This window comes from Phalaenopsis equestris, unplaced genomic scaffold (assembly GCF_001263595.1).
Source record: "Phalaenopsis equestris unplaced genomic scaffold, ASM126359v1 Scaffold000302, whole genome shotgun sequence".
NCBI classification, from domain to species: Eukaryota; Viridiplantae; Streptophyta; class Magnoliopsida; order Asparagales; family Orchidaceae; genus Phalaenopsis; species Phalaenopsis equestris.
Window position 1 is genome coordinate 384,271 of NW_018164744.1, and position 19,937 is coordinate 404,207.

Consider the following 19,937-nt stretch of genomic DNA (forward strand, 5'->3'; position numbering starts at 1 on the left):
CATGGGACCCCGCCCGCATGGTTGCGTGCGGTGTCCGCACAGAATAAGAACTCGAAGAAGAGAGCTCCAGTGTTCGAATCGAGCCGAGCCGGAGCCTGAGGAAGGATCATCGTACTCTATGGAGAAAACCGGGCTCGTGTTCGATTGTTGAGCATGGGTGAGTTATTTATTTAAGTAAATATTATATATATGATTTTATTATTTAAAGGTTAAAACTTGAATGAACTTGATTAGGTGCTAAAGAAATATTAGAGTTTTAATTTTAAATATATTTTGCATAAATTAATAATATTTAATATTAGTTTTGATTACAATAACTAAACTTAAAATTTAAAATATTTAAAAATTAAATAGTTCAATACAATAATAATTGATAATTAGATTATAATTAACCGATAATTAAATATTTTATAAATGATAATTTGAATGAAATAAAATAACAGTAAACAGAATGTCTATTATCGATATGAGTACTCTTACTTCTAAATTATGAAAATAATGTTGTATTTCTTGTTTTTATCAATGTAAGTACTTTTAATTCTAAATTATGACAATAATGTTATATTTCTTCTAAACACTCGCATTATAATATTATTAGTCAATGAATCTTATTTTTGCAAATAAAATATGATTATTCTAGCTTATTATTCAATTTGGTCGTCTAGAAATGAATGTGAACGATTTGCATTAACTTATTTACTACACATGCATGTTATAATAGAAATATATTTAATGATATTTAGAATGTAAATAAATGATTTATGGTATGTTTGCATGTGCCCTTGATGATACTAGTGAGGAAACACTAATTTATCTGTGCACGTAAATAGAAATGAATATTGATACTAAAGTACTCTAAATGATACTATTTTTAAACGATACTCATAGACATAAAATGATATTACTATGAAATTTATATAATCTCTATAAAAAAATATATTAAATATTTATATTGATTTATAAAAAAATTTAACTGACATGTATATTGTCTTTTTCTTCATATTTATTCTATTTAGGAATATGAATATTCACTGCCTTATTAGCTCATCATTATTTTTAAACTAACTTTTCAGGTAAATTTTAAATGATTTAAAAGATAAGCGATAAAAAAGAAAACATGTATAGAAGACACTGACAACTATAACCAGAATAAATTGAAATATATTGTTTTAACTAAATTTATTAGTGATTCTTTCATCTGTTAATAGCAAGTTATAAGAAATAAATAACGAATTCTTCCATCCAACCGCCTGTATCGGTTTTGATTAATTTCAAATCCCGGGCCCAGTCGTGACACAAAGCTTATAAACAAGCTGAAGATTTGTATTGTTTGAAAAAGATGAAAGATAGGGGATTGGTTTGAAAGATGCAAGGCCATAAACAAAGACAAAATTATGAGAAAACATAAGAGGAAAACAATATATTGATCCTCACAAAAGAAACAACTTCAACTGTTGGCTACCAAGCCTTCATTCACCTAATTCACTAGCGAGCAAGATTCAAAAGAAGAAACGGTAAGGAAAATTTTTCACTCATCAGATGTTTTCAGTCACATCATTTCATAAACTATTAAACATTGCAAAACAAGCTTGAAAGAGGAAAATATAGGTGGTTGTAATGGAGTGGGAAGGGACAGTTTGGATGCTGTACGAAAATTAGGCCATCCACTTCCTTGCATGGCCTTTTCTTCGACCTTGAAAAGTGGGGAAGACTGTTTTACTATATTGATGATGTGCATAGACCACAACAACAACAGCAGCAAAGCCTTTATCCCACTAAGCGGGGTCGGTTACATGAATCTTTTTTCTTCATTGCATCCTATTTAGTGTCATATTTTCATTTAATTCTAATGAATTAAGATCATTCTAACAAAGTCATCCTAGGTCTACTCCTGTCTTTCTTAACATAAGTAGAATCTAATCGGATGATGCGCATTGACCATTTGATAACAAATTCTTGAAGCGTGTCGGTTAACCCACATGTTATTGGAAGCAATTCCTTAAATTGTGAAAGGTGGTTTGGAGTCCTACTCCATTCTTTGTTCGCCCATTTGACATGGCATGAACATGGTAATGCTATCGTAATTGGTGATTGTGTGAATGTCAAATGGTACTGGTTTGGGAATTCCACATTACATGCATAATCATTTCAAGCTTATAAATGCAATGAAAATTACAAAAAAGGCAGAAAGAAAACTATTTTTTATAGAAAATATATCAACAATGTCGAATGAAACTAGCATTATAATATTAGATACATGAGAAACACATCGATATTTCTATAATTAGTCTTCACTAAAAAGGCCATCTATTTAACATCTCAAATTTCAAGAAATTCACCCACTTGATCAAGAGACCCATGCTCTGCAGTCTGCATCATGCCTACCAATAAAAAGCAAAAAAAAAAGAAGCATTTGTAATTGAATTACACCATCAAGGCATAAGAAGAAGCCTGAGCGACATTGAAATCTTTAGTAAACAAAAGGTATTAATGTAAGGAACACATTATTTCTATGAATTATGTTATAAAGAAAATAGCCGTAAAAGCAAACAATATATATTTATATGAAATTTGATATAACCTGAGATTTTCTGACAATTAAAATGTGCTCTCAAAACTATCTTTTCCTTTTCCTTCCTTTTCCCATCTTTCCATCCTAGCACTTGCTAATTTTGAATATTATTTTTATTAATCTATGCCTATTCTGAATTATTATTTATTATAAACATTTTTTAAATTATGAATTCTTATTATATTTATTCTCTTTCTTACTTTAAAATATTGCCTAAAATAAGTCCTAAGCTTCATTATAAATAAAAGATATAATGTTTGAAGTTTGACAGCTTTTGCAGTTAAGCGGTTTCTGAATTCAGATTACAGCTGCCAGTGTTGTTCCCTTCAAGGGTTGTATTCGAAGGCAAGGAAGTGCTTCGACTATCACTTGTTTTAGGAGGTGACCATCTTCAAGAGTCTAAGTGGTGTTTCGGCTCTAGCTCGACCCCGACAAGACATTTATCTTACCATACTCTGTTTTCTTGCTGTCATTTCAGAATCCGGCCACCACAGCCCCCTCTTCTACTGCTACCAACCACTTTCCCTGCCCCTAACCAGCCCTCCTAGGAGCCCACTAGCCTTGTTGCCCCCTCTGGTTCCTTTCCAGCAGGTCGTTGGTCCTCTCCAACTCTTTCAGGCCACCTGTCTGACTCCTCCCAGCAGCCACCAGCCCTACCGACCTTTTCCCCATTGCCGCCAACACTGTCGTTCCATCCTCCCCCTGCTGTACCCGTCACAGATGGTTGTTTCTGTTTTATGTTATTGTCATTTCCTTAATTTCAGCAGTCCTCATTGTCGTTTACTATTTACCTGTGCTATGTTATTTCTTGTTGAAGAATCATCATTGTAACTTTGTGGTGTCTTGTAATAATAGTTGCAATTTTGAGTCGTTGGAGTTTTCCTTCAGTATCATATTAAGCTTAGGGGTTATCTAGATTTGTTGAGGTTGCAAAGTGCACAACACGAGATTTTGGTTCTTTTAGTGCTTAGCTTGGAGAAGAGTAAATAGGACATTCATATATATTGTTGCGTTTCAACAAGAGTAAATAGGACATTCATATATATTGTTGCGTTATTGAATCATTTGGGGTATTTTTAGTTTATTTTATAACTCAATAGTTTGTTAGGACATGTACAGATTTAAAATTCAAGGTTGTTAAGATGCATATCAATTCATTATTATTTTGGGAAAAAAGCAATTATGAAAATTTATTTGGATAATTTTTAATCTTAGATAATTTTACATCAAAATTTAAATAAGATTTATATTTAAAATTACCTAATATGATTTCCATAAATATAAATGGGCTGCGTGAGTTGTTAATCCAGGTGTATGGGAGTTTCTTGAGCGCTCAAGTTTGTGTACATGGATTACTTTAGTGGTCGATGGCAGTTGGATTTGCTTGGCTAGCTGAAGGTTTGGAAAACTCTTTCAAGGAAAAGAAACAGTGGTTTTTGTGAAGAGGGAGAAAAAAATAGGGAAAAAAAAAGTTTGTATAATGATTGAGCATTTTCTTGATGAATTGAAAGCACCATTGTGTAGAAATTTTATGCCAATTTCTTGGACGGCAACTTTTTCAAGAAATTTTGAACTGGGTAATTTCTTTTGTTAATTAAATCCTCTTTCTTTACTATTACTATTATTTGTTTATTCTTTCTTAGTAGAGGGAATCTCTGGCCAAAATCTTTTTTCTTCACTGCTTCACGGAAAGCTGCCAAACTTCAATTTTTACATAGAACTATTATTTGTTTATTCTTTCTTAGTAGAGAGAATCTCTGGCCAAAATCTTTTTTCTTCACTGCCTCACGGAAAGCTGCCAAACTTCAATTTTTACATAGAGGCCACCCTACCTATGGACAAATTATTGCATCAGGTGTCCAATGACAGGGGATGAGGTGGTTTGTACGTAAAAATTGAAGTTTAGGTGTTCGATATGTGAATACATAGGAATTGGGTGACACGAGGCGAAAGGACCCAATAAAAAAACCTCTACTAGACTACTAGCAAGGATATTGCAATTTTGTGGTTTCACAAGTTATTAGCCTTTATTTTGTTTAGCTTTATTTTTCAAACGAGATTTCCTCCTTAATCTATTCAAGCATGAATATGATTGAAAAAATAAAAAATTCATAGTATTAAAATTCAAAATTTTGATTTAAAATTAAATAACCACAAATTATTCAAATCACTGTGGCAATAGACAAGAAGCATTAAATCCCATGAAACATTATTAAAAAGGGGCAGAACGCATGTACAACAACTAAATATATTGCTTGTTTTGAACAAAATACTAATTTTGATGTAAAAACTCAGTTAATTAAATAAAATGTACCTCTACTGGGGTGGTAGCAAGGAGATCTCAATTTCTTGAAGTGACCTGCCCTTAGTTTCCACTACATTTCTCATAACAAAAGCGGCAGCAATCAAGCAGAAGGAAGCAAAAATTGTGTACAAAATCTTTGCTCCCAGTAATTCCAACAACCGCAAGAATAACAAGCCAACAAAGAAATTGACCACCTGAAATTAGCATCATAATGAACCATATATTCATCTTTCCAGAAAAAGATAGAAATTGTCTATTTTGATATGAACAACTTTTAAGCATAGTTGCTGGTCTCTTGAAAATCAACCCAGCCGCATACTAGTTGAGCCACCATTATATAAAGAAACATGGCAGACACAAGATTAAAACTGAATTAACCTTATAATTTCCCCAAGTGAAAGCTAAGGATGTACTGAACTTACCCAATGCACAGACATGCATACAGCCATAGCCTTCTCTCTGATTTTGTTTGGAAATATCTCAGGCAAAAGAAGACCGGGGACTGGACCAGCACCTAGCGCAAATGTAAAGACAAATCTGCAAGAAATAATTAATAACTAGAGAGCTCTTGCAACTAACATCTTAGCAGCATAGTATTGCTAGGAAATAAAGAGCGTCTGTTAAATAGAATCATAGATGTTAATATATCTCTTTATATTTTAATGGCATCCTAAAGCAAGGGTGGATTTAAGGTTGGGCATTACCGCCTTAATTTCTTAGGATTTCTTATATATTATATATCTATATTTTTTTAACTATTTTTTCACTAATATACATAAATTGTGCCCCCGCTATGAAAAAATTTTGGCTTTGCCCCGAAAGAACAGTTCTGTTCCCTGAAACATCAATTAAAGAAACTGTAAATGCTTAGAAAAAATATAAAATTTGCTATTAAATTTTCATGAGGTCGCAATTAATAAGAAAAGGAAGGCTATTATCGCTTAATAAAATCAAAATAGATGTTCGAAAAATCTAAGAGAGGGTCCTCTCATTCCTAACAATGAAAAATTCAGAATGCATGTTCAAATATTCTCTTTTACAAGCTTTAATTTAAATTTTGCGAATTCAATACATTTTTTAGCTTGGTGTAAATAGACAAATTAGATCTAAGTTAAGATTTCATTATAACTTTCACCAATGCTTCTACAATATGCCTGCAGAGGGGGTAGCATGCAGCGAAATCGGCCAACCAACCACACCACAAAAGATTTTAAGTGATGAACAAAGCATCATGACGGATTGTGCCACCTACATCAGGAAAAGTGCATATGAGCAATGTGTGAAGCACCTGGTCATAAGAGAACCTCCTTAGCACAGCAAGAAAGGGAATGTATAGGTGACACTGCCAAGCTAAACTCTATGAGAGGCCATAGTGCATGATCTCATGTGCAGATGATCAATGAAAGGGAGCAAGACACTTCATTGGCTTCTCTCGTCTTTATCATGAGATCCCACGAATGTCATGAATATAATTGGAGAGAGGGTGATATCTTCATCCCATGATGTTTGACTAAACATGAGGAAGTGCTCAACCTCAGGTGTGGGGTATATAAGTGGAGATTTCATAACAAGCCACAAAAAAGGAAAGAAAAACATACAATTTGGACCATCTCTGGGAATTTGTGGCTATGGTAGGCTATGGCTAGACATAACCTACCACATACCAAGTGCGCAAACCACCTTACAAACAATCGAAAGTCTGTTACAAAACAAAATACTCCATTGGAGGCTTCTTTTTTTTTTTTTCATTTCTTTTCTCTTTGTTTTTGAAACACGTGAGGGCTTTAGCATGTGCGGTGACTTATCGGTCAATAACCACTCTTACGAGCATGTATGTGAACCACCTCACAAAATTGAATTATGGACCTAACCGAGGCTCTCACTGACATTGAATTATGGAACTTGTATAAAGGTAAATGATTTCACACAAAAGGATGCCAGCAAAATACTTCTAGAAAAGAGTACTTGATGATAGGGCTGTCAAAAAAGCTCGTTGTTCGCGAACAGCTCGTGTTCGGCTCGTTAAGTAGCTCTTGTTTGGCTTGTTCGTTAAGTAAACGAGTCGAACACGAATAAGTTTTTAAAGCTTTAAGTATAAACGAGCCGAACACGAACAGCTCTTTGTTCGCTCATGTTCGGCTCGTTTTAGTTCGAAATTAAAAATATATATAATTATTTATATAATAATATATTATATATATTTATATCTAAATTTAAATCATAACATCTCGTGTGATAATGTGGTTAGTGTCTTCTTTTGTATGCATTTGGTCCAGGTTTGAATCCCACACTTTACATCTATTTTTTTCAATTTAATTTTTTCAAGCCAACTTCGAGTCGAACACGAGCCGAACACGAACACGAATATTTAAATCGAGCCGAACACGAACACACTGTTCACGAGCCAATTTCGAACACGAGCTATTTCGAATGAGCTGAACATGAGCCAAGTCTGAGCTCGCTCAAGCTCGATCTTGTTTACAGCCCTACTTGATGACTCCCAAATGAAATAATCAATGGTTAGCAACTTGGACTCCTTCATACTGCATTCTTCCATGTTATCACTGCTGGGTAATGTTTTTTTCTGAATGACAAGTTAATGTATCCGTACCAGTTAGCAGTAAATATATGCTTAAAAATCAAACTTAAAGATAAAGCCAAATAACTATCCAAATCAGTCAATCTCATACAAAAGTTTCATGTCAACTACTTAGATAATGAGTAAGAGTTAAAACTGCAAGTTTATGCTTAGTACTTACATCAACATCCCACCAACAGAGAGATATAACGTTGCAGAACCTAGAATTTGATAGCTTGCTGCAAAAGCCTGTAGGCCCATTGCGGCTGCCTGGACAAGTACGGAGCTGTTGATTTTATTCATAGGACAAAACAAGAAAATATTAATGAGGAAGTTTTTAATGCGAGTAGATTACCATGCCAACAAAGCTCCCAAAAAGTAGCACCTTCCTTCCCAGCTTATCCATCAAAAGCATTGCAATTATTGAACCTGAAAGCAAAACACAAACACAAACACACACACACACACACACACAAGTATGTCACAACTTTTTCAAAATCAACGGCAACAGAAAAATAAATTTTCAGTTTACCTAACAAATTAACAAGCCCTATGCATATGTTGGCGATGTTTGAAGGCACCTTGGCTCTTTTAAAGACAACAGAAGAGAAATAGAAGACAGCATTTATTCCAGATAATTGCTGTAAAGCAAATAGTGTTGTTCCAATAAAAACAACTGTAACAAAAGAGAGAGTTACTTGCAAATGACTTCTAAGAAGATAGGAATTTTAGCAAGATGCACAGCACAACAATTAAAGATTATGAATGAGTTGTATACCCCTGAAATGTCGACCATAAAGTAACTCCGAAAACTTCACGCCATCTGCATCATCCCCTCTATCTGAACGTAGCAACTCTGACATTGCGGATTTTACATGAGAAACTCCAAGTAGCCTTTCAAATTCAGCTTCCGCTTCACCAATTCTGGCGTGCTGCATCAGACAAAAGAGCAAATTTGGTAAAATATCCTTTTAAGAACTATGCTTTCAAGATAAACATGAAGATCAACACTTATAGACATGTTTTATGTTAAGAAGCAAAAATCTACTGTCTTCAGACGTCAAGATAAGCTCACCATGAACCATATAAACCAATTTACCATACAGACGACGAGAAAATTTAATTGATGCAACAAGACTAGCGGTCTCAGATTGATGAGTGTTCAAGCAAAATAACTTGATCAATCAATGAAAATCTTTTTTGGTTTCACGTCTGACTACTGGTAGGAGAAAATAGCCCATGCACAAACAAGAAATCATAAAAGGGAATAAATCAATAGGGAGCACAGAAAATGGATTTTCTCTTAACCTAAATGCAATCAAATCTTACCATAAGAAAAGTTCAAAACCCCTAAATACAAACTAAAAATGCATATCCTAATTTCTCATAAATGCAATAACTATAAATAGCGAATACACAAAAAAACTATAAGGAAAACTATAAAGTTTATAAAACACACGATCCACTACTTGAAAATAAAAATATCAAGAAGGGAAATAGAAAAGGCAACTTCTAGTGATCGATAGCTTCAACTGTCAACTCCTCTAGAGGAAATGAAAGAATTGGTTCTTCACTTTAGCAGAAGCCAAAAAAAAAAGAAGAAAATAGTAAATACTTGGAAGATAATCTCCCCTATACCAGCCACCTATCAAAGAACGGGAGGTTCACCAGCCTGATGAATAGTTCATTTTTTAGTTACACAACACCATTTTATTGACTAACCCAACACAATCCCGCCACAAGTCGTTCCATCGCTGGCGACAGCAATTAGATAAGACAACTGTTTCTCATAAGCTTCTCTATGCCACCACTACTATTCTATGGATGACAACATATATGATGTTCTTCACCTGCTAAAGACCTTCAACTCAAAACAAGGAAAAAAAAAAAAACCAGCCCTTAAAGTTGGATGCTGGCATGAAAATCTTTGTAATAGAGAAAGATGTGTGCCATAGTTCATAATTGTGATGGTAAAATGGCTAGCGAGATCATGGCATATATTAAATCAGTGGTAATTCCACTGCCCATCAGGAATCCTTTTTATAACAGCTGAATAGCACTCATGATGTGATTCGAGTTATAGAAAGAATGTGATGAGAGTTTTTATATAAGAATATTATAAATGCAAGTCAACGTTGTTATCAAGATTAAAAGTATGTTTGGTAATGAAATAAATAAATAAAAAGTAATAATCATTAAGTAATACAAATTAATTAATTAAATATATAATTTTTATAAATGCACGCCTATGAATCATGAATTTTTAATAATAAATGCTTTATTTGGTGCAACATGAATAAGGAAATCACGTGCAAAGTAAAAATGAAGAGTGTTTTCATTAATGTTCAAGAGTAATTATACTGAATAATCATGCATCCCAATATTATCACCATCAACATATTTACACCAAACTCTATCGACATCTCATTCAACAACCTTCATCATCATTTATAATAGCCCAATCGATGAACTCTTTTTTGACAATTAATCTTAAGGTCAACTCCATCAATAGCAAATATGCAAATGACAACCTGTCAAAAATAACTTCATTGACAACCCATTCTGTCAATGATGGCAGGTCACAATGTTCACCTATTGATGACAATCATGCCGATGACAATTTTGTAGAAGATGGTTATGCTCAATTAAGGAAGGCTCCAATGACGATTCACTCTATCAACAATATCCATGCTAATGGTGACTTCATTGACTATCCCACCCTGTCCTTGATTGTTATGCTACCAATTATAGTTCATCGAGGTTTATTTTGTTGACAAAAATGAAGTTAATGATAATTTGTTAAATATTTCCCATATAAATTTCTTCATCGATGTTAAATATGCCAAAAATGACTTCTTCGTTGACCACTCCATTGACGACGGCGATGCCAAATGATTTTATCGATGATCACTATGTTGACTGCCTACTCCATCAATGATGATTAAGACAAGCGGATGAATCACGACTGGATAATGCCATACACATGTGAAACATTTAGTCAAGTTGGCCCAATAGACCCTTTGCTAATAAATGAGCTATGGTTAATCTTGAAAGTGTATCTTTGACACATTACCCCATCATAGTATGCTTTGAATGACTAAAATAAGGCAAGCCACAATTGTTAGTCAAGCTCACCGATCATCATGTGGGTCAAAGCACTCTAATATTGATGATTGTGTCCATGGTGAATTGGGGAAGATTAAACTATAAAATCCTGAATGAATTTACTTTCATTCCCATAATTCCCTAACAAATTAACTTTGAACCCAAAAACTTGACCATAAGTTACCTTATTCAACTTTTCCTTCTTGTATAGACAATTAACTATCCAAGCTTAGGCCAATAGGAAGTCTTGACAATAGATCTAAACAAAAAGAAAAATCTCTTAAAGAAAATTTGGTTCAATCAATATAACTCTTAAAATTGGAATCAAATCATGAAGTTTGATAATTTTGTTGGGGTTCAACAGCCCTTTCAAAAAAATCGTAAAATTCTAGCAACTCCAATGGTGAAGACTTCTTTTCGTATCTTTGGAGAACACAATGCTCTAATCATAATACACTCCAGCACATAGAAATATTAATTTTTAGTGGGTTCATCAAAAACAATTTATCACTTCATCTTAAGTGCATCACTCAGGTCCAACCCAATAAGTTAAGGGCATTCTCAAACGAAGCAAACTTCATCTACAAAAATACTTTGCATAAAATATTAGGTAGTAAAATCTGTGTAATATTAACTGTTAGAAATTTGCCATCTACCAGTCAAGATAGCATAACCAGATAAATTATGCCTCATAATCCAAACTGACATGGTAAACATTAGGGTTTGCCATTTGGGTAATACAGCTTCTAGAGATCTACTACAAAGAGGTAGCAACATAAAGGGGTTTGAGGAAAGGAAGACTTCCTTCATATCACCTCTCTTGAAACCAAACACATGAAATAGTAACTTATTAAGTTTATTCAATCTATAATATTAACTCTAAAAGACTAAACTCTCATAAAAGAAAACATGAAAGATATGCCAGAACATAACATCTAGATAATGCGTCCAGAGATCCGCCCCTAGGAGATCCATTGACAAGCTTTATGTCCTCAATCTATATGGTCTTTCATTTCATTAAAGAAAAAGAAGTTACAAAGAAGATCAGCAGACAAACCATCAATATCCTATTGATTTGTCGTCGAAGATATAAAGAATAATCAAATATTAAAAATCTAAACTTGCTATAGTCATGAGTTACTTCAGATGATTCAAGTCTCCCAAAAGACTACCACAGGAAGAAAATCAAGGCATGACGTTTTTATCTTCTGCAGAATCACTAATTGAAGATCCTAAAGGTAACCCTACAGATGAAACCATTTACCGACAAGGTTTTCCAAACGATCATAAAGAAATTACTTAAGAGAGTATCAAGCTTATAACAAACCTCCAAGTAAATTATCCTCAGAGATAAAGGAAAAAACACTTTTAAGCAATAATTACGATGATTTGCTAAATAAATTAGTCCAATAGAAGGCTTGCAGTCCATAAGAGTTGAACAATAAAAGTAGATGCCACATTGTGAAGACTAAGACATGATACCTAAAGAATATAACTTTTGTAGATCAACAATATAAGGATCCTAATAATAAATTCAATGGCCAAAGCCCATACGCTTATGCAATGCATAGTGAGAACTATAGAAAGCAATCCCAAGGATAAGAAAAGCGTTGTCTTCTAGTAAGTCCTGATGTGATCAAACATCGTTCGATGAAAAAAATCTATCAGACTAAAACTTCGCCATTTGTTGAAAATCTCTGGATGTATAGAATAATTTTTTTATACCTCTTCAAATTATAGGAAAATGCATGCAAAATTCTCATATGAATTAATTATAAGTAAACAAAAAATCTAAGATATAGAAGCTAATAAAATTAAGAAATGAATTCATCAAACCTCTTCATTGGTCAAGTACAAGAAACGCATGAAAAACTCCATCTTAGTCCAACATCATGTAGAACCTAGATTGAACAAGTTCAAGTGAGTCAAAAGATGTTATTTGACCCAACAAGCACAAGGGCATGGTCATGAAACCAAATAACTCTGATAGTTGAATAGAAGACAAGCTGTCATGAGTTCAATAAGGCTAAGGTTAGAGCCATGCCTTTACCTTATCTCTTAAACCTAATGGTAGATCTAATTGCACGAATTCAATATCCCTAATATCCTAATTTTCTTTCATACATGCTTGTTAACTAATAAGATCAAGAAATGATTAAGCTTTCCCTTAATATACATGCTATAATACCTGCTAGTTGACTTGATCACATGGATTTAACATAATCTGACAATACAGTTCATCTGTATTGGCTCCAGTCAAGGAGCTGACTCAAGCATTTTCCTAGCTCACAAAACACAAGGGGGTCTCTAAAAAGCTTTGCCCAAACCATTGTGAGAAAAGGGTGAAATCATTTTTAATAGATATATCAAAATAAAGAAGATAAAACTATCTAGATATTTCACCTTCTTACAAATACTCTGTTTTCCAGCTATGATGGTTTTCCAAGGATGCAAGCACCCAAGGTTAACCACCTAGCCTATAAGTGAGAACACTTGTGATTAAAATTACTAGTGTTGACTCTCTCATAAGTAAATCATCGATCTCTTGGTATAAGGGAAGAGGTCATCAATTTTTCTGCTCAAAAAAATATAACTGATGAAAAGTGTGGACGGAAGTGTGGTATGATTTGTTTAGGGTCTGTTTAGAAGTGAAAACGCCGCTTCATCGTTTGTTTCCCACATTTAGGATGCTTATCTTTAAACTGGATTTTTTATTTTAGAACAATGCCGACCGCGGGGTTATACCCACGATCCGCGTTCGCAATCGGTTCGTTCTCTCATTTACGCCAGTGCCCTTGCTCGTTTGCCCTTTTGCCCTGGAAGAGTCGCTCCTCTGCCGAAAGCCAGTCGTCGCTCCTCTGCCGAAAGCTAGGCGACTACCTTAGTCGCTCATCTGCCGAAAGCTAGGCGAGAAACTATAGACCCACAGCTGAAGCGGAGGCGAGCCAGGCTAGGCGAGAACCTATAGACCCACAGCTGAAGCGGAGGCGAGCCAGGCGAGCAGGTATCCATTTCTTCAGAGGTTGAAATGCTTTTTCCCCTCTGATGGCATCTCTTGTTCTACTAATCTACGAGCTACTTCATCCTAAAGATGCCCTCTTCGTCGCCATCGACCAGCCTGCCAGTTTGTTTGCATTCAACCAAGGAAGAGCTTTATCCGGCGAAATGGTGGCTGCTAAAACTCAAAGACCGCTGCAGCGATCGTAGGAAACAGAACGCCCAGAAACTGGGGACTATTTTCAGGAGATGAGAGTCTGTGTGGAGTCGATTTGGCCTTGATTGGAAAAACAAAATTGGTTCAGTAGCTATTGATCAAAATTGAGATCATAAAAATCTATTTTTTTTTTCTCGTTTGTGTTGTTTTTATTTGTGCATAGCTTGCTTGTATTTTGTACTATTGAAATAATTGTTCTTTAATTTTCTTCATAAGATTCTGAATTTTTTAATGGAATACAACAAAAACTACGGGAAATAGATAGATCCTCCAGAAGTTAATTTGGATCTGGAGCTCCTGATTTTTAAGTCTTTGTAATTTATTTAATTAATTTAAAGAAATAGATCATCCGCGTCCTAGCCGATTAAGACATCCTCTATTACCTGAATAAATTCTTACTAAACTAATTATCTAATTACTTATTATTGATAAGCCTATTCAACTTAAAATTAAAATGAATGTATATATATTCAGCTTAAAAGTAAGGTTATTTGTGCAAGTTTTTAAGGAAAGATTGGCTATGATGAAATATTTATTTATAGTGACAATGTACATTTGTTTCATTTGATGCTACTTCTTCATATTCATTTTTTAAAGCTACAATTTTTTTTCCCCGCAAAATTGTAATCCTAAACCCCCAATTTAAAAATTAAAAGCAATACCACTACATGTCATTTGGTTTTATAACTTTTGCAAAGGCCTTGTCAATCTCTAGGTAAGCTTTTTATTTTTTTTTAAAATAACTTGTTTAGTTATTCATACTTGCAAATGCTGCCTTAGAAATTTTTTGAGCATGTGATTGCCATTATACCTGACATATCTAATACTTTTTTTAATAATTGTCTCTTCATTTATATTTTCGTTTAGCTTCTGTGTGTCAGATTGTTCATTTACTTAAAAAAGCATGCAAATCAGCTGTTTTCAAAACACACAAACTAAACAGTTAAACAATTTATTCAAAATAGGGGCAGAATGATCATTTATCAGAATCAGCTGTTTTCCAAACTCACAAACTAAACAGTCAGACAACTTATCTGGATCAGCTGCTAATCAGCAGCTTATCTGGATTAGCTAGATAAGTTGCAGCTGCCCCAAACAGACCCTAAGACCCATCCACTTAAATTTCAAGTATTCAAAGAAAATTTGCTTGAATTTCAAGCTACTCAAGTGTAACAATTCAAATTCAAGAGACCCGTAAGCAATCTTGTAAGACAGAGCATAATTTAATAGATAATAACTATGAAGGTAGCAGGTTTACCTCAGTTTCCCAATGTTTCTTATTTTGATTGCTTTCTTCATCTATTTTCTTGAACTCTTTTTCATTCCTTTTCATTTTTCTTCGCTTCACTTTCTCTCTTTTTTTTTCGGTTCTGTGTAAACTTTTATCTCATATGCAACTCTTCTCCTCTCAATTACATATATTGTGCTTTTGAATTACTTAATTTTTTTCTTCAACCATTCTATTTTCTCAAATACTCCCCTCCTCCCTCTAACTTCTCAATACTCCTTTTCTTCCCACTTTTTTTTTAACTTTTTGCATAACTCCTTGTTTGTTTACATGCTTTTTACCTTCCTATGTTTTATCCTATGCTTCCCTCTCACCACAGCCCATTCAACTCAACCACGTTCTTCTCTTAGGTTTCAAAAAGATTAAACTCCAAAAAAGTTCTTGAATACGTGGACCTAATTAGTCCCAAAATATCACATCTCCAATTTATTCTCTCGACAATACAAACTGATCCAAAACGATCTATTATGTAGAATTGTGACACAAAATTGATCCCAATTTAGTCTCTCGACCATACAAACTTGTTTCTAGTTAAGCCTCCAAAAGACCACTTTGGATCACTTTGAATAGTTGAGATTAAATTGAAAAGAGATGATACCCTGCGATTAAATTAGTCACATACAAATAGTTGAGAGATTACTTTTCAGTTTAACCAAGTTTCAATATATTAATAAAAAAGATGCTAAAATCAACAATGGTTGGAGCGCTAGTAGAAAGCTTAATTGGGGCTAAACAATTTCAAAAAGGTTGATCCCCAAATTTTGAACCAATTACATGATTAATTAAATAAATGAGATTTTTATTAGCAATTAAGCACTGTTTTAATTTTTTAATCGAACAACTAAACATTGTGCTTTCAGCGAAGGGACAACACTGATCAATTAGAATAAGAAAAATCAAAGTCACAAAGTCCCATATATTCAAGTTAATTTGACAATCATCCTCCATCTTCGTGTTTCAAAGATGGTTGTTTGCAAAATATACAGGCATGGGTCAATTTTAGTAAATATGACAATATAATTAAGCTTCATTTAGAGGGAGCAAATAACCTTATAAAGCCAGTGAGGGCTTTCAGCACAAAATTCCATACAAATCACCAGCAAAGCAGCAGGAACAGTAGATACCCAAAAGCAAATTCTCCATCTAATAAGTAAATGGTGGCTAATTAATTAAAATAACAATTAGACCAAAATAAAACAACAGTATTCATTTACCCTCCAATAACCTCCTTCACTGCAATTCCAACAAGGAGCGCCCCTGTAAGTCCAAGACAGGTAGCGATTTGAATAAAGCTCCCGTATGTTCCTCTCACAAATGGAGGTGAAACCTGATAGCAAAAGAGTTGTACAAGTGGAGAATAAGTAAATTCAATATAAGAAATCAATCAGTACACGAGAATATTTACTCTACCTCCGTTACATAGAGTGCAGCAACTGGCGGACCTAAGCCCATTCCTGTTCCAACTAAGAATCTACCAAGGAGCATTCCTTGTAAATTGCCAGTGCTTGCACTGAAAATGTAGCAGTTTGTTTGTTAGGATTCAAAGGAAGATAATGAGTATCATGAATTCATTCAAAAAAAAAAAAATAGAGACTGAGTATCATTTCCTAAGTTGCCAGTATATTGAATCATCAATCAAAGCAGAGACTCTGTAAAAGTTGGAATAATCTAACAAAGAAAGAAAGTAAAAATAAAGCACAAAATATCATAACAAAACCAGTCAACAATATTAACTTAGATGATAGCATTGATACCAAAAAAGAAATGAGCACCAGAAGCAAATTAAATACCTTAAACAAGCTCCAATAATCATTGGCAAGGCACTCAACTGAAAAGCCCTACGCCGCCCAATTCCATCTGCAATCCAACCACTAAAGAAGCAACCAACAAGTGCACCTCCGAGGCAGATACTCACAACAAGCCCTACAAGAAACCCAACCAAACCAAAATAAAGTACATCGGGACAAGCGAACCTCATATTTAACAAAACCAGAAAGCCTAGTTCTACCTTCAGCCAAGGTGTTCCCAGTAAACCCAAGATCCATGGAAATGCTCTCCAGTGACTCATTAACAACACTGTAATTGTAGTAATTCTCATTTCAACTCTCTTTAAAATACCAAAAACATAATAAAAACAAAAAGAAACAAGCACGTCCGATCTCAGACTAGGAAACCGAAGCGCACCTCAAGTGATATCCAAACAAGAAGGAAGATATTGTCGCCACGATTACATGCGGTAGAGAGAGCCTCCACGATGGATTACCAACTTCTTCCTCAGCAGATGGAGAATTCAGCAAACGAACTAAACGAATGCCAAAAACAAAATATAAAAGAACTACATCGATTAAAAAGCTCGACGTACAAATAAAAAAAACAATTAATCGATTTCAACAAACAAAGAAAAATGTCTCACCGGCACTCTCTTCATCATCTCTATCTAAGGGATCCATCAGCTCTCTCGAAGACAAACGCCTGTGAATAGCGGAGTTAAAATTCAGCCGCATTCTCCGATCATCTGACCAAATCAGTCCGCTAAAAGCAGTACCCAAAAATACGACAAGAAGACCCGAAGCAGAAGAAATCCAATACAAATGAGAAAAAAAAATTTTAGCATCCAGGCCTCAAAATGATCATCTCGGATGGGTGCATCGGAAGATCAAGGAAAAATAAAACAAAATTGCGAGGAAGGAGATTGCCTTCGCTACTAAAATGGGCAGTGAGCCGTCTGGCAAGCGGCGGAGCGGCAAGCCTGCGAAAGAACCGGCGGATCGGATTTCTGGTAATGGTTATGTTTGTGGGACAAACGTGATTTCCGAGCTTCCAGTGCCTTCCTACTTCTTCGACTGCCCTGTTTATGAACAATGACGAATGATGATGCGACAAAGCTGAGGCGAACACGTGTTCTGTTCAGCGAGCCGCCATCGCAGAAAGCTTCTTATTTTTTCATATTTTAAGTTTAATTATAGTAAGAAAATTTATGAAGAGGTTAGTGTTAAAGAGGGGTTGGGGATTGGAATTTATGTATAAATATATGAATGAATTGACTTGATATTTAAATAAAAAAAATATTAGCCATGATAACAATGAGCCGAAAATAATTTAGGTGCATTCACATGTTAATTGGCATAAAAGAAATTAATGACACTGCATAGCGTTGAATTCATATTTGTCCTGTGAGACATATCCAATTGTCTGAGCGGTAGAAACCATAATTGAAAGGTAAAAGAGAGAAAAATAATAAAATATCACATATAGACTTGTCTTATAGTGGCAAATTGGGATATTCTTGAGCTATGTGACCCATTATATGCTTAGGAATTAGAAGTTATGAGAGAGAAGATGAGAGAGTTCTCGCTACAGAGTATGAGTCTAAAGAGAAGAGTCAAAAACGTCTAATGCATGTAATGGTCCCCATATGTATAAGAGATAGAGGGATAAGGTGTAAAATTTTATGTTTGTCTTGCTTTAATAGGCATATTACATGATATTTCTTTTTTTTTTTTTTGCATTTATAACTGGTTTTGGCATCTTTTTTTATGTATATACCTTCCGCTCGGCAGGTGGTTAGGTCGGTCGGCTGTGTTGGTGTTGGTCGGCCTTCGCTCTAGGAAGCAAATATGTTTTGAGTATGGTAGTCGGTTGGCTTTAGGGCGTTCGGTTGGTTAGCTTGATTGTTGTTCCTGGGTGATCTTTGGAGATCATTGGGGGAGCTATTAAGAGAGTCTCGCGTTGATACTTGTGAGATTGTTGGGGTGTTCGATATTTAATTAGTCATCAGCGTGCATGCTTATCTCGGGTGATCTTTGGAGATCATTGGGGGAGCTATTAAGGGAGTCTCACGTTGATACTTGTGAGATTGTTGGGGTGTTTGATATTTAATTAGTCATCAGCGTGCATGCTTATCTCTGATCGGCCTGACTGGCCCTTTAATCATCTGATTTTCGGTCAATCGGCTGCTAACGATCAGCTGATGGACTTCAGTTGGTCGGACTAGCAAAGAATTGTATCTTTTTATCTGTGATCCAGATTATTAGATTATATTAAGATTTGTGAAAATCATTTTTTGGTGTATAAATTATGTTTCTTAATTTTCTTGCTCTTTATTAACGACAATTATGATAAATAAAGAGAAATTTTAATGTAATAAATCAAATCTTAATAGTCATTATTTAATACAATGATTAGAATCTCTAGATTTACATGCTCGTGATCCGTATATATAAGGTGTATTGGATAGTTCTCTTGCATCTTGAGTCTGTTTATCCTTGATTCTGTATTTGTTTTCCCATGTTCAACATTATTTCTTCCTTTGTCAACTTCTTTTCTTTAACTTGTGGGTTAGGGTTAGAGTTAAATCTAGGAGGATAATAAGGTCAATAATTAGAATTTTCTTAGTTGTTCAAATTTCCAGAGAGATTCACCGAATTATTATAATTATTCCAACTAAAATTAGAGTGATTTTTCCATCGAGGGTTATAATAATTAGAATATGGATTGTTATTTTGATTATTTATAGCATTTAAAGTTTCATAAGATGATTGAGTATTAATTATCTGTCATAGTGAATTTTCCTATAATACTGGGGGTATTTGAGAATAGTTCACTCCAATTTGATCAATCTTTTTCGAAATAACAGCAATTTGAGATGTAAAAATAGACATTGCATCAGAATCGTGAATACTAAATACTCTCTTAGGATTTACCCTTTCAGAGGACCATTGAAAATTGTTAGTAGTCATTTCTTCAATTAAAGAGTATGCTTCATCAAAAAGTTTTGACATTAGTGATCTACGTGCAACAACATCTATAATAGATCTAAGTGATCCCACTAATTCATTATAAAACGTTTGAATTATTAACCAATCTTGTAAAGCA

At 34.3% G+C, this 19,937-nt stretch overlaps 1 protein-coding gene across 2 annotated transcripts; it reads right to left on the bottom strand.

The window, feature by feature from the left end:
* Nucleotides 1-2,294: 2,294 nt before the first annotated feature.
* On the bottom strand, nt 2,295-17,940 carry LOC110025564 (probable plastidic glucose transporter 2). Of its 2 annotated transcripts, none has more exons than XM_020726117.1 (15): nt 17,759-17,940; nt 17,476-17,594; nt 17,247-17,364; nt 17,071-17,138; nt 16,853-16,985; nt 16,473-16,572; nt 16,277-16,389; nt 16,112-16,205; nt 8,234-8,387; nt 7,988-8,131; nt 7,811-7,884; nt 7,637-7,725; nt 5,300-5,414; nt 4,887-5,071; nt 2,295-2,381 (listed from the first exon to the last, which is right to left on the bottom strand). In XM_020726117.1, the coding sequence occupies exons 2-14, from the start codon at nt 17,564-17,566 to the stop codon at nt 4,889-4,891; spliced, it is 1,476 nt and encodes a 491-aa protein (XP_020581776.1). In that variant the 5' UTR covers nt 17,567-17,594; nt 17,759-17,940; the 3' UTR covers nt 2,295-2,381; nt 4,887-4,888. The 2 variants fall into 2 exon arrangements, with proteins under 2 accessions (XP_020581776.1, XP_020581777.1); XM_020726118.1 differs by having other exon boundaries at nt 17,476-17,534; nt 17,759-17,939.
* Nucleotides 17,941-19,937: the final 1,997 nt, after the last annotated feature.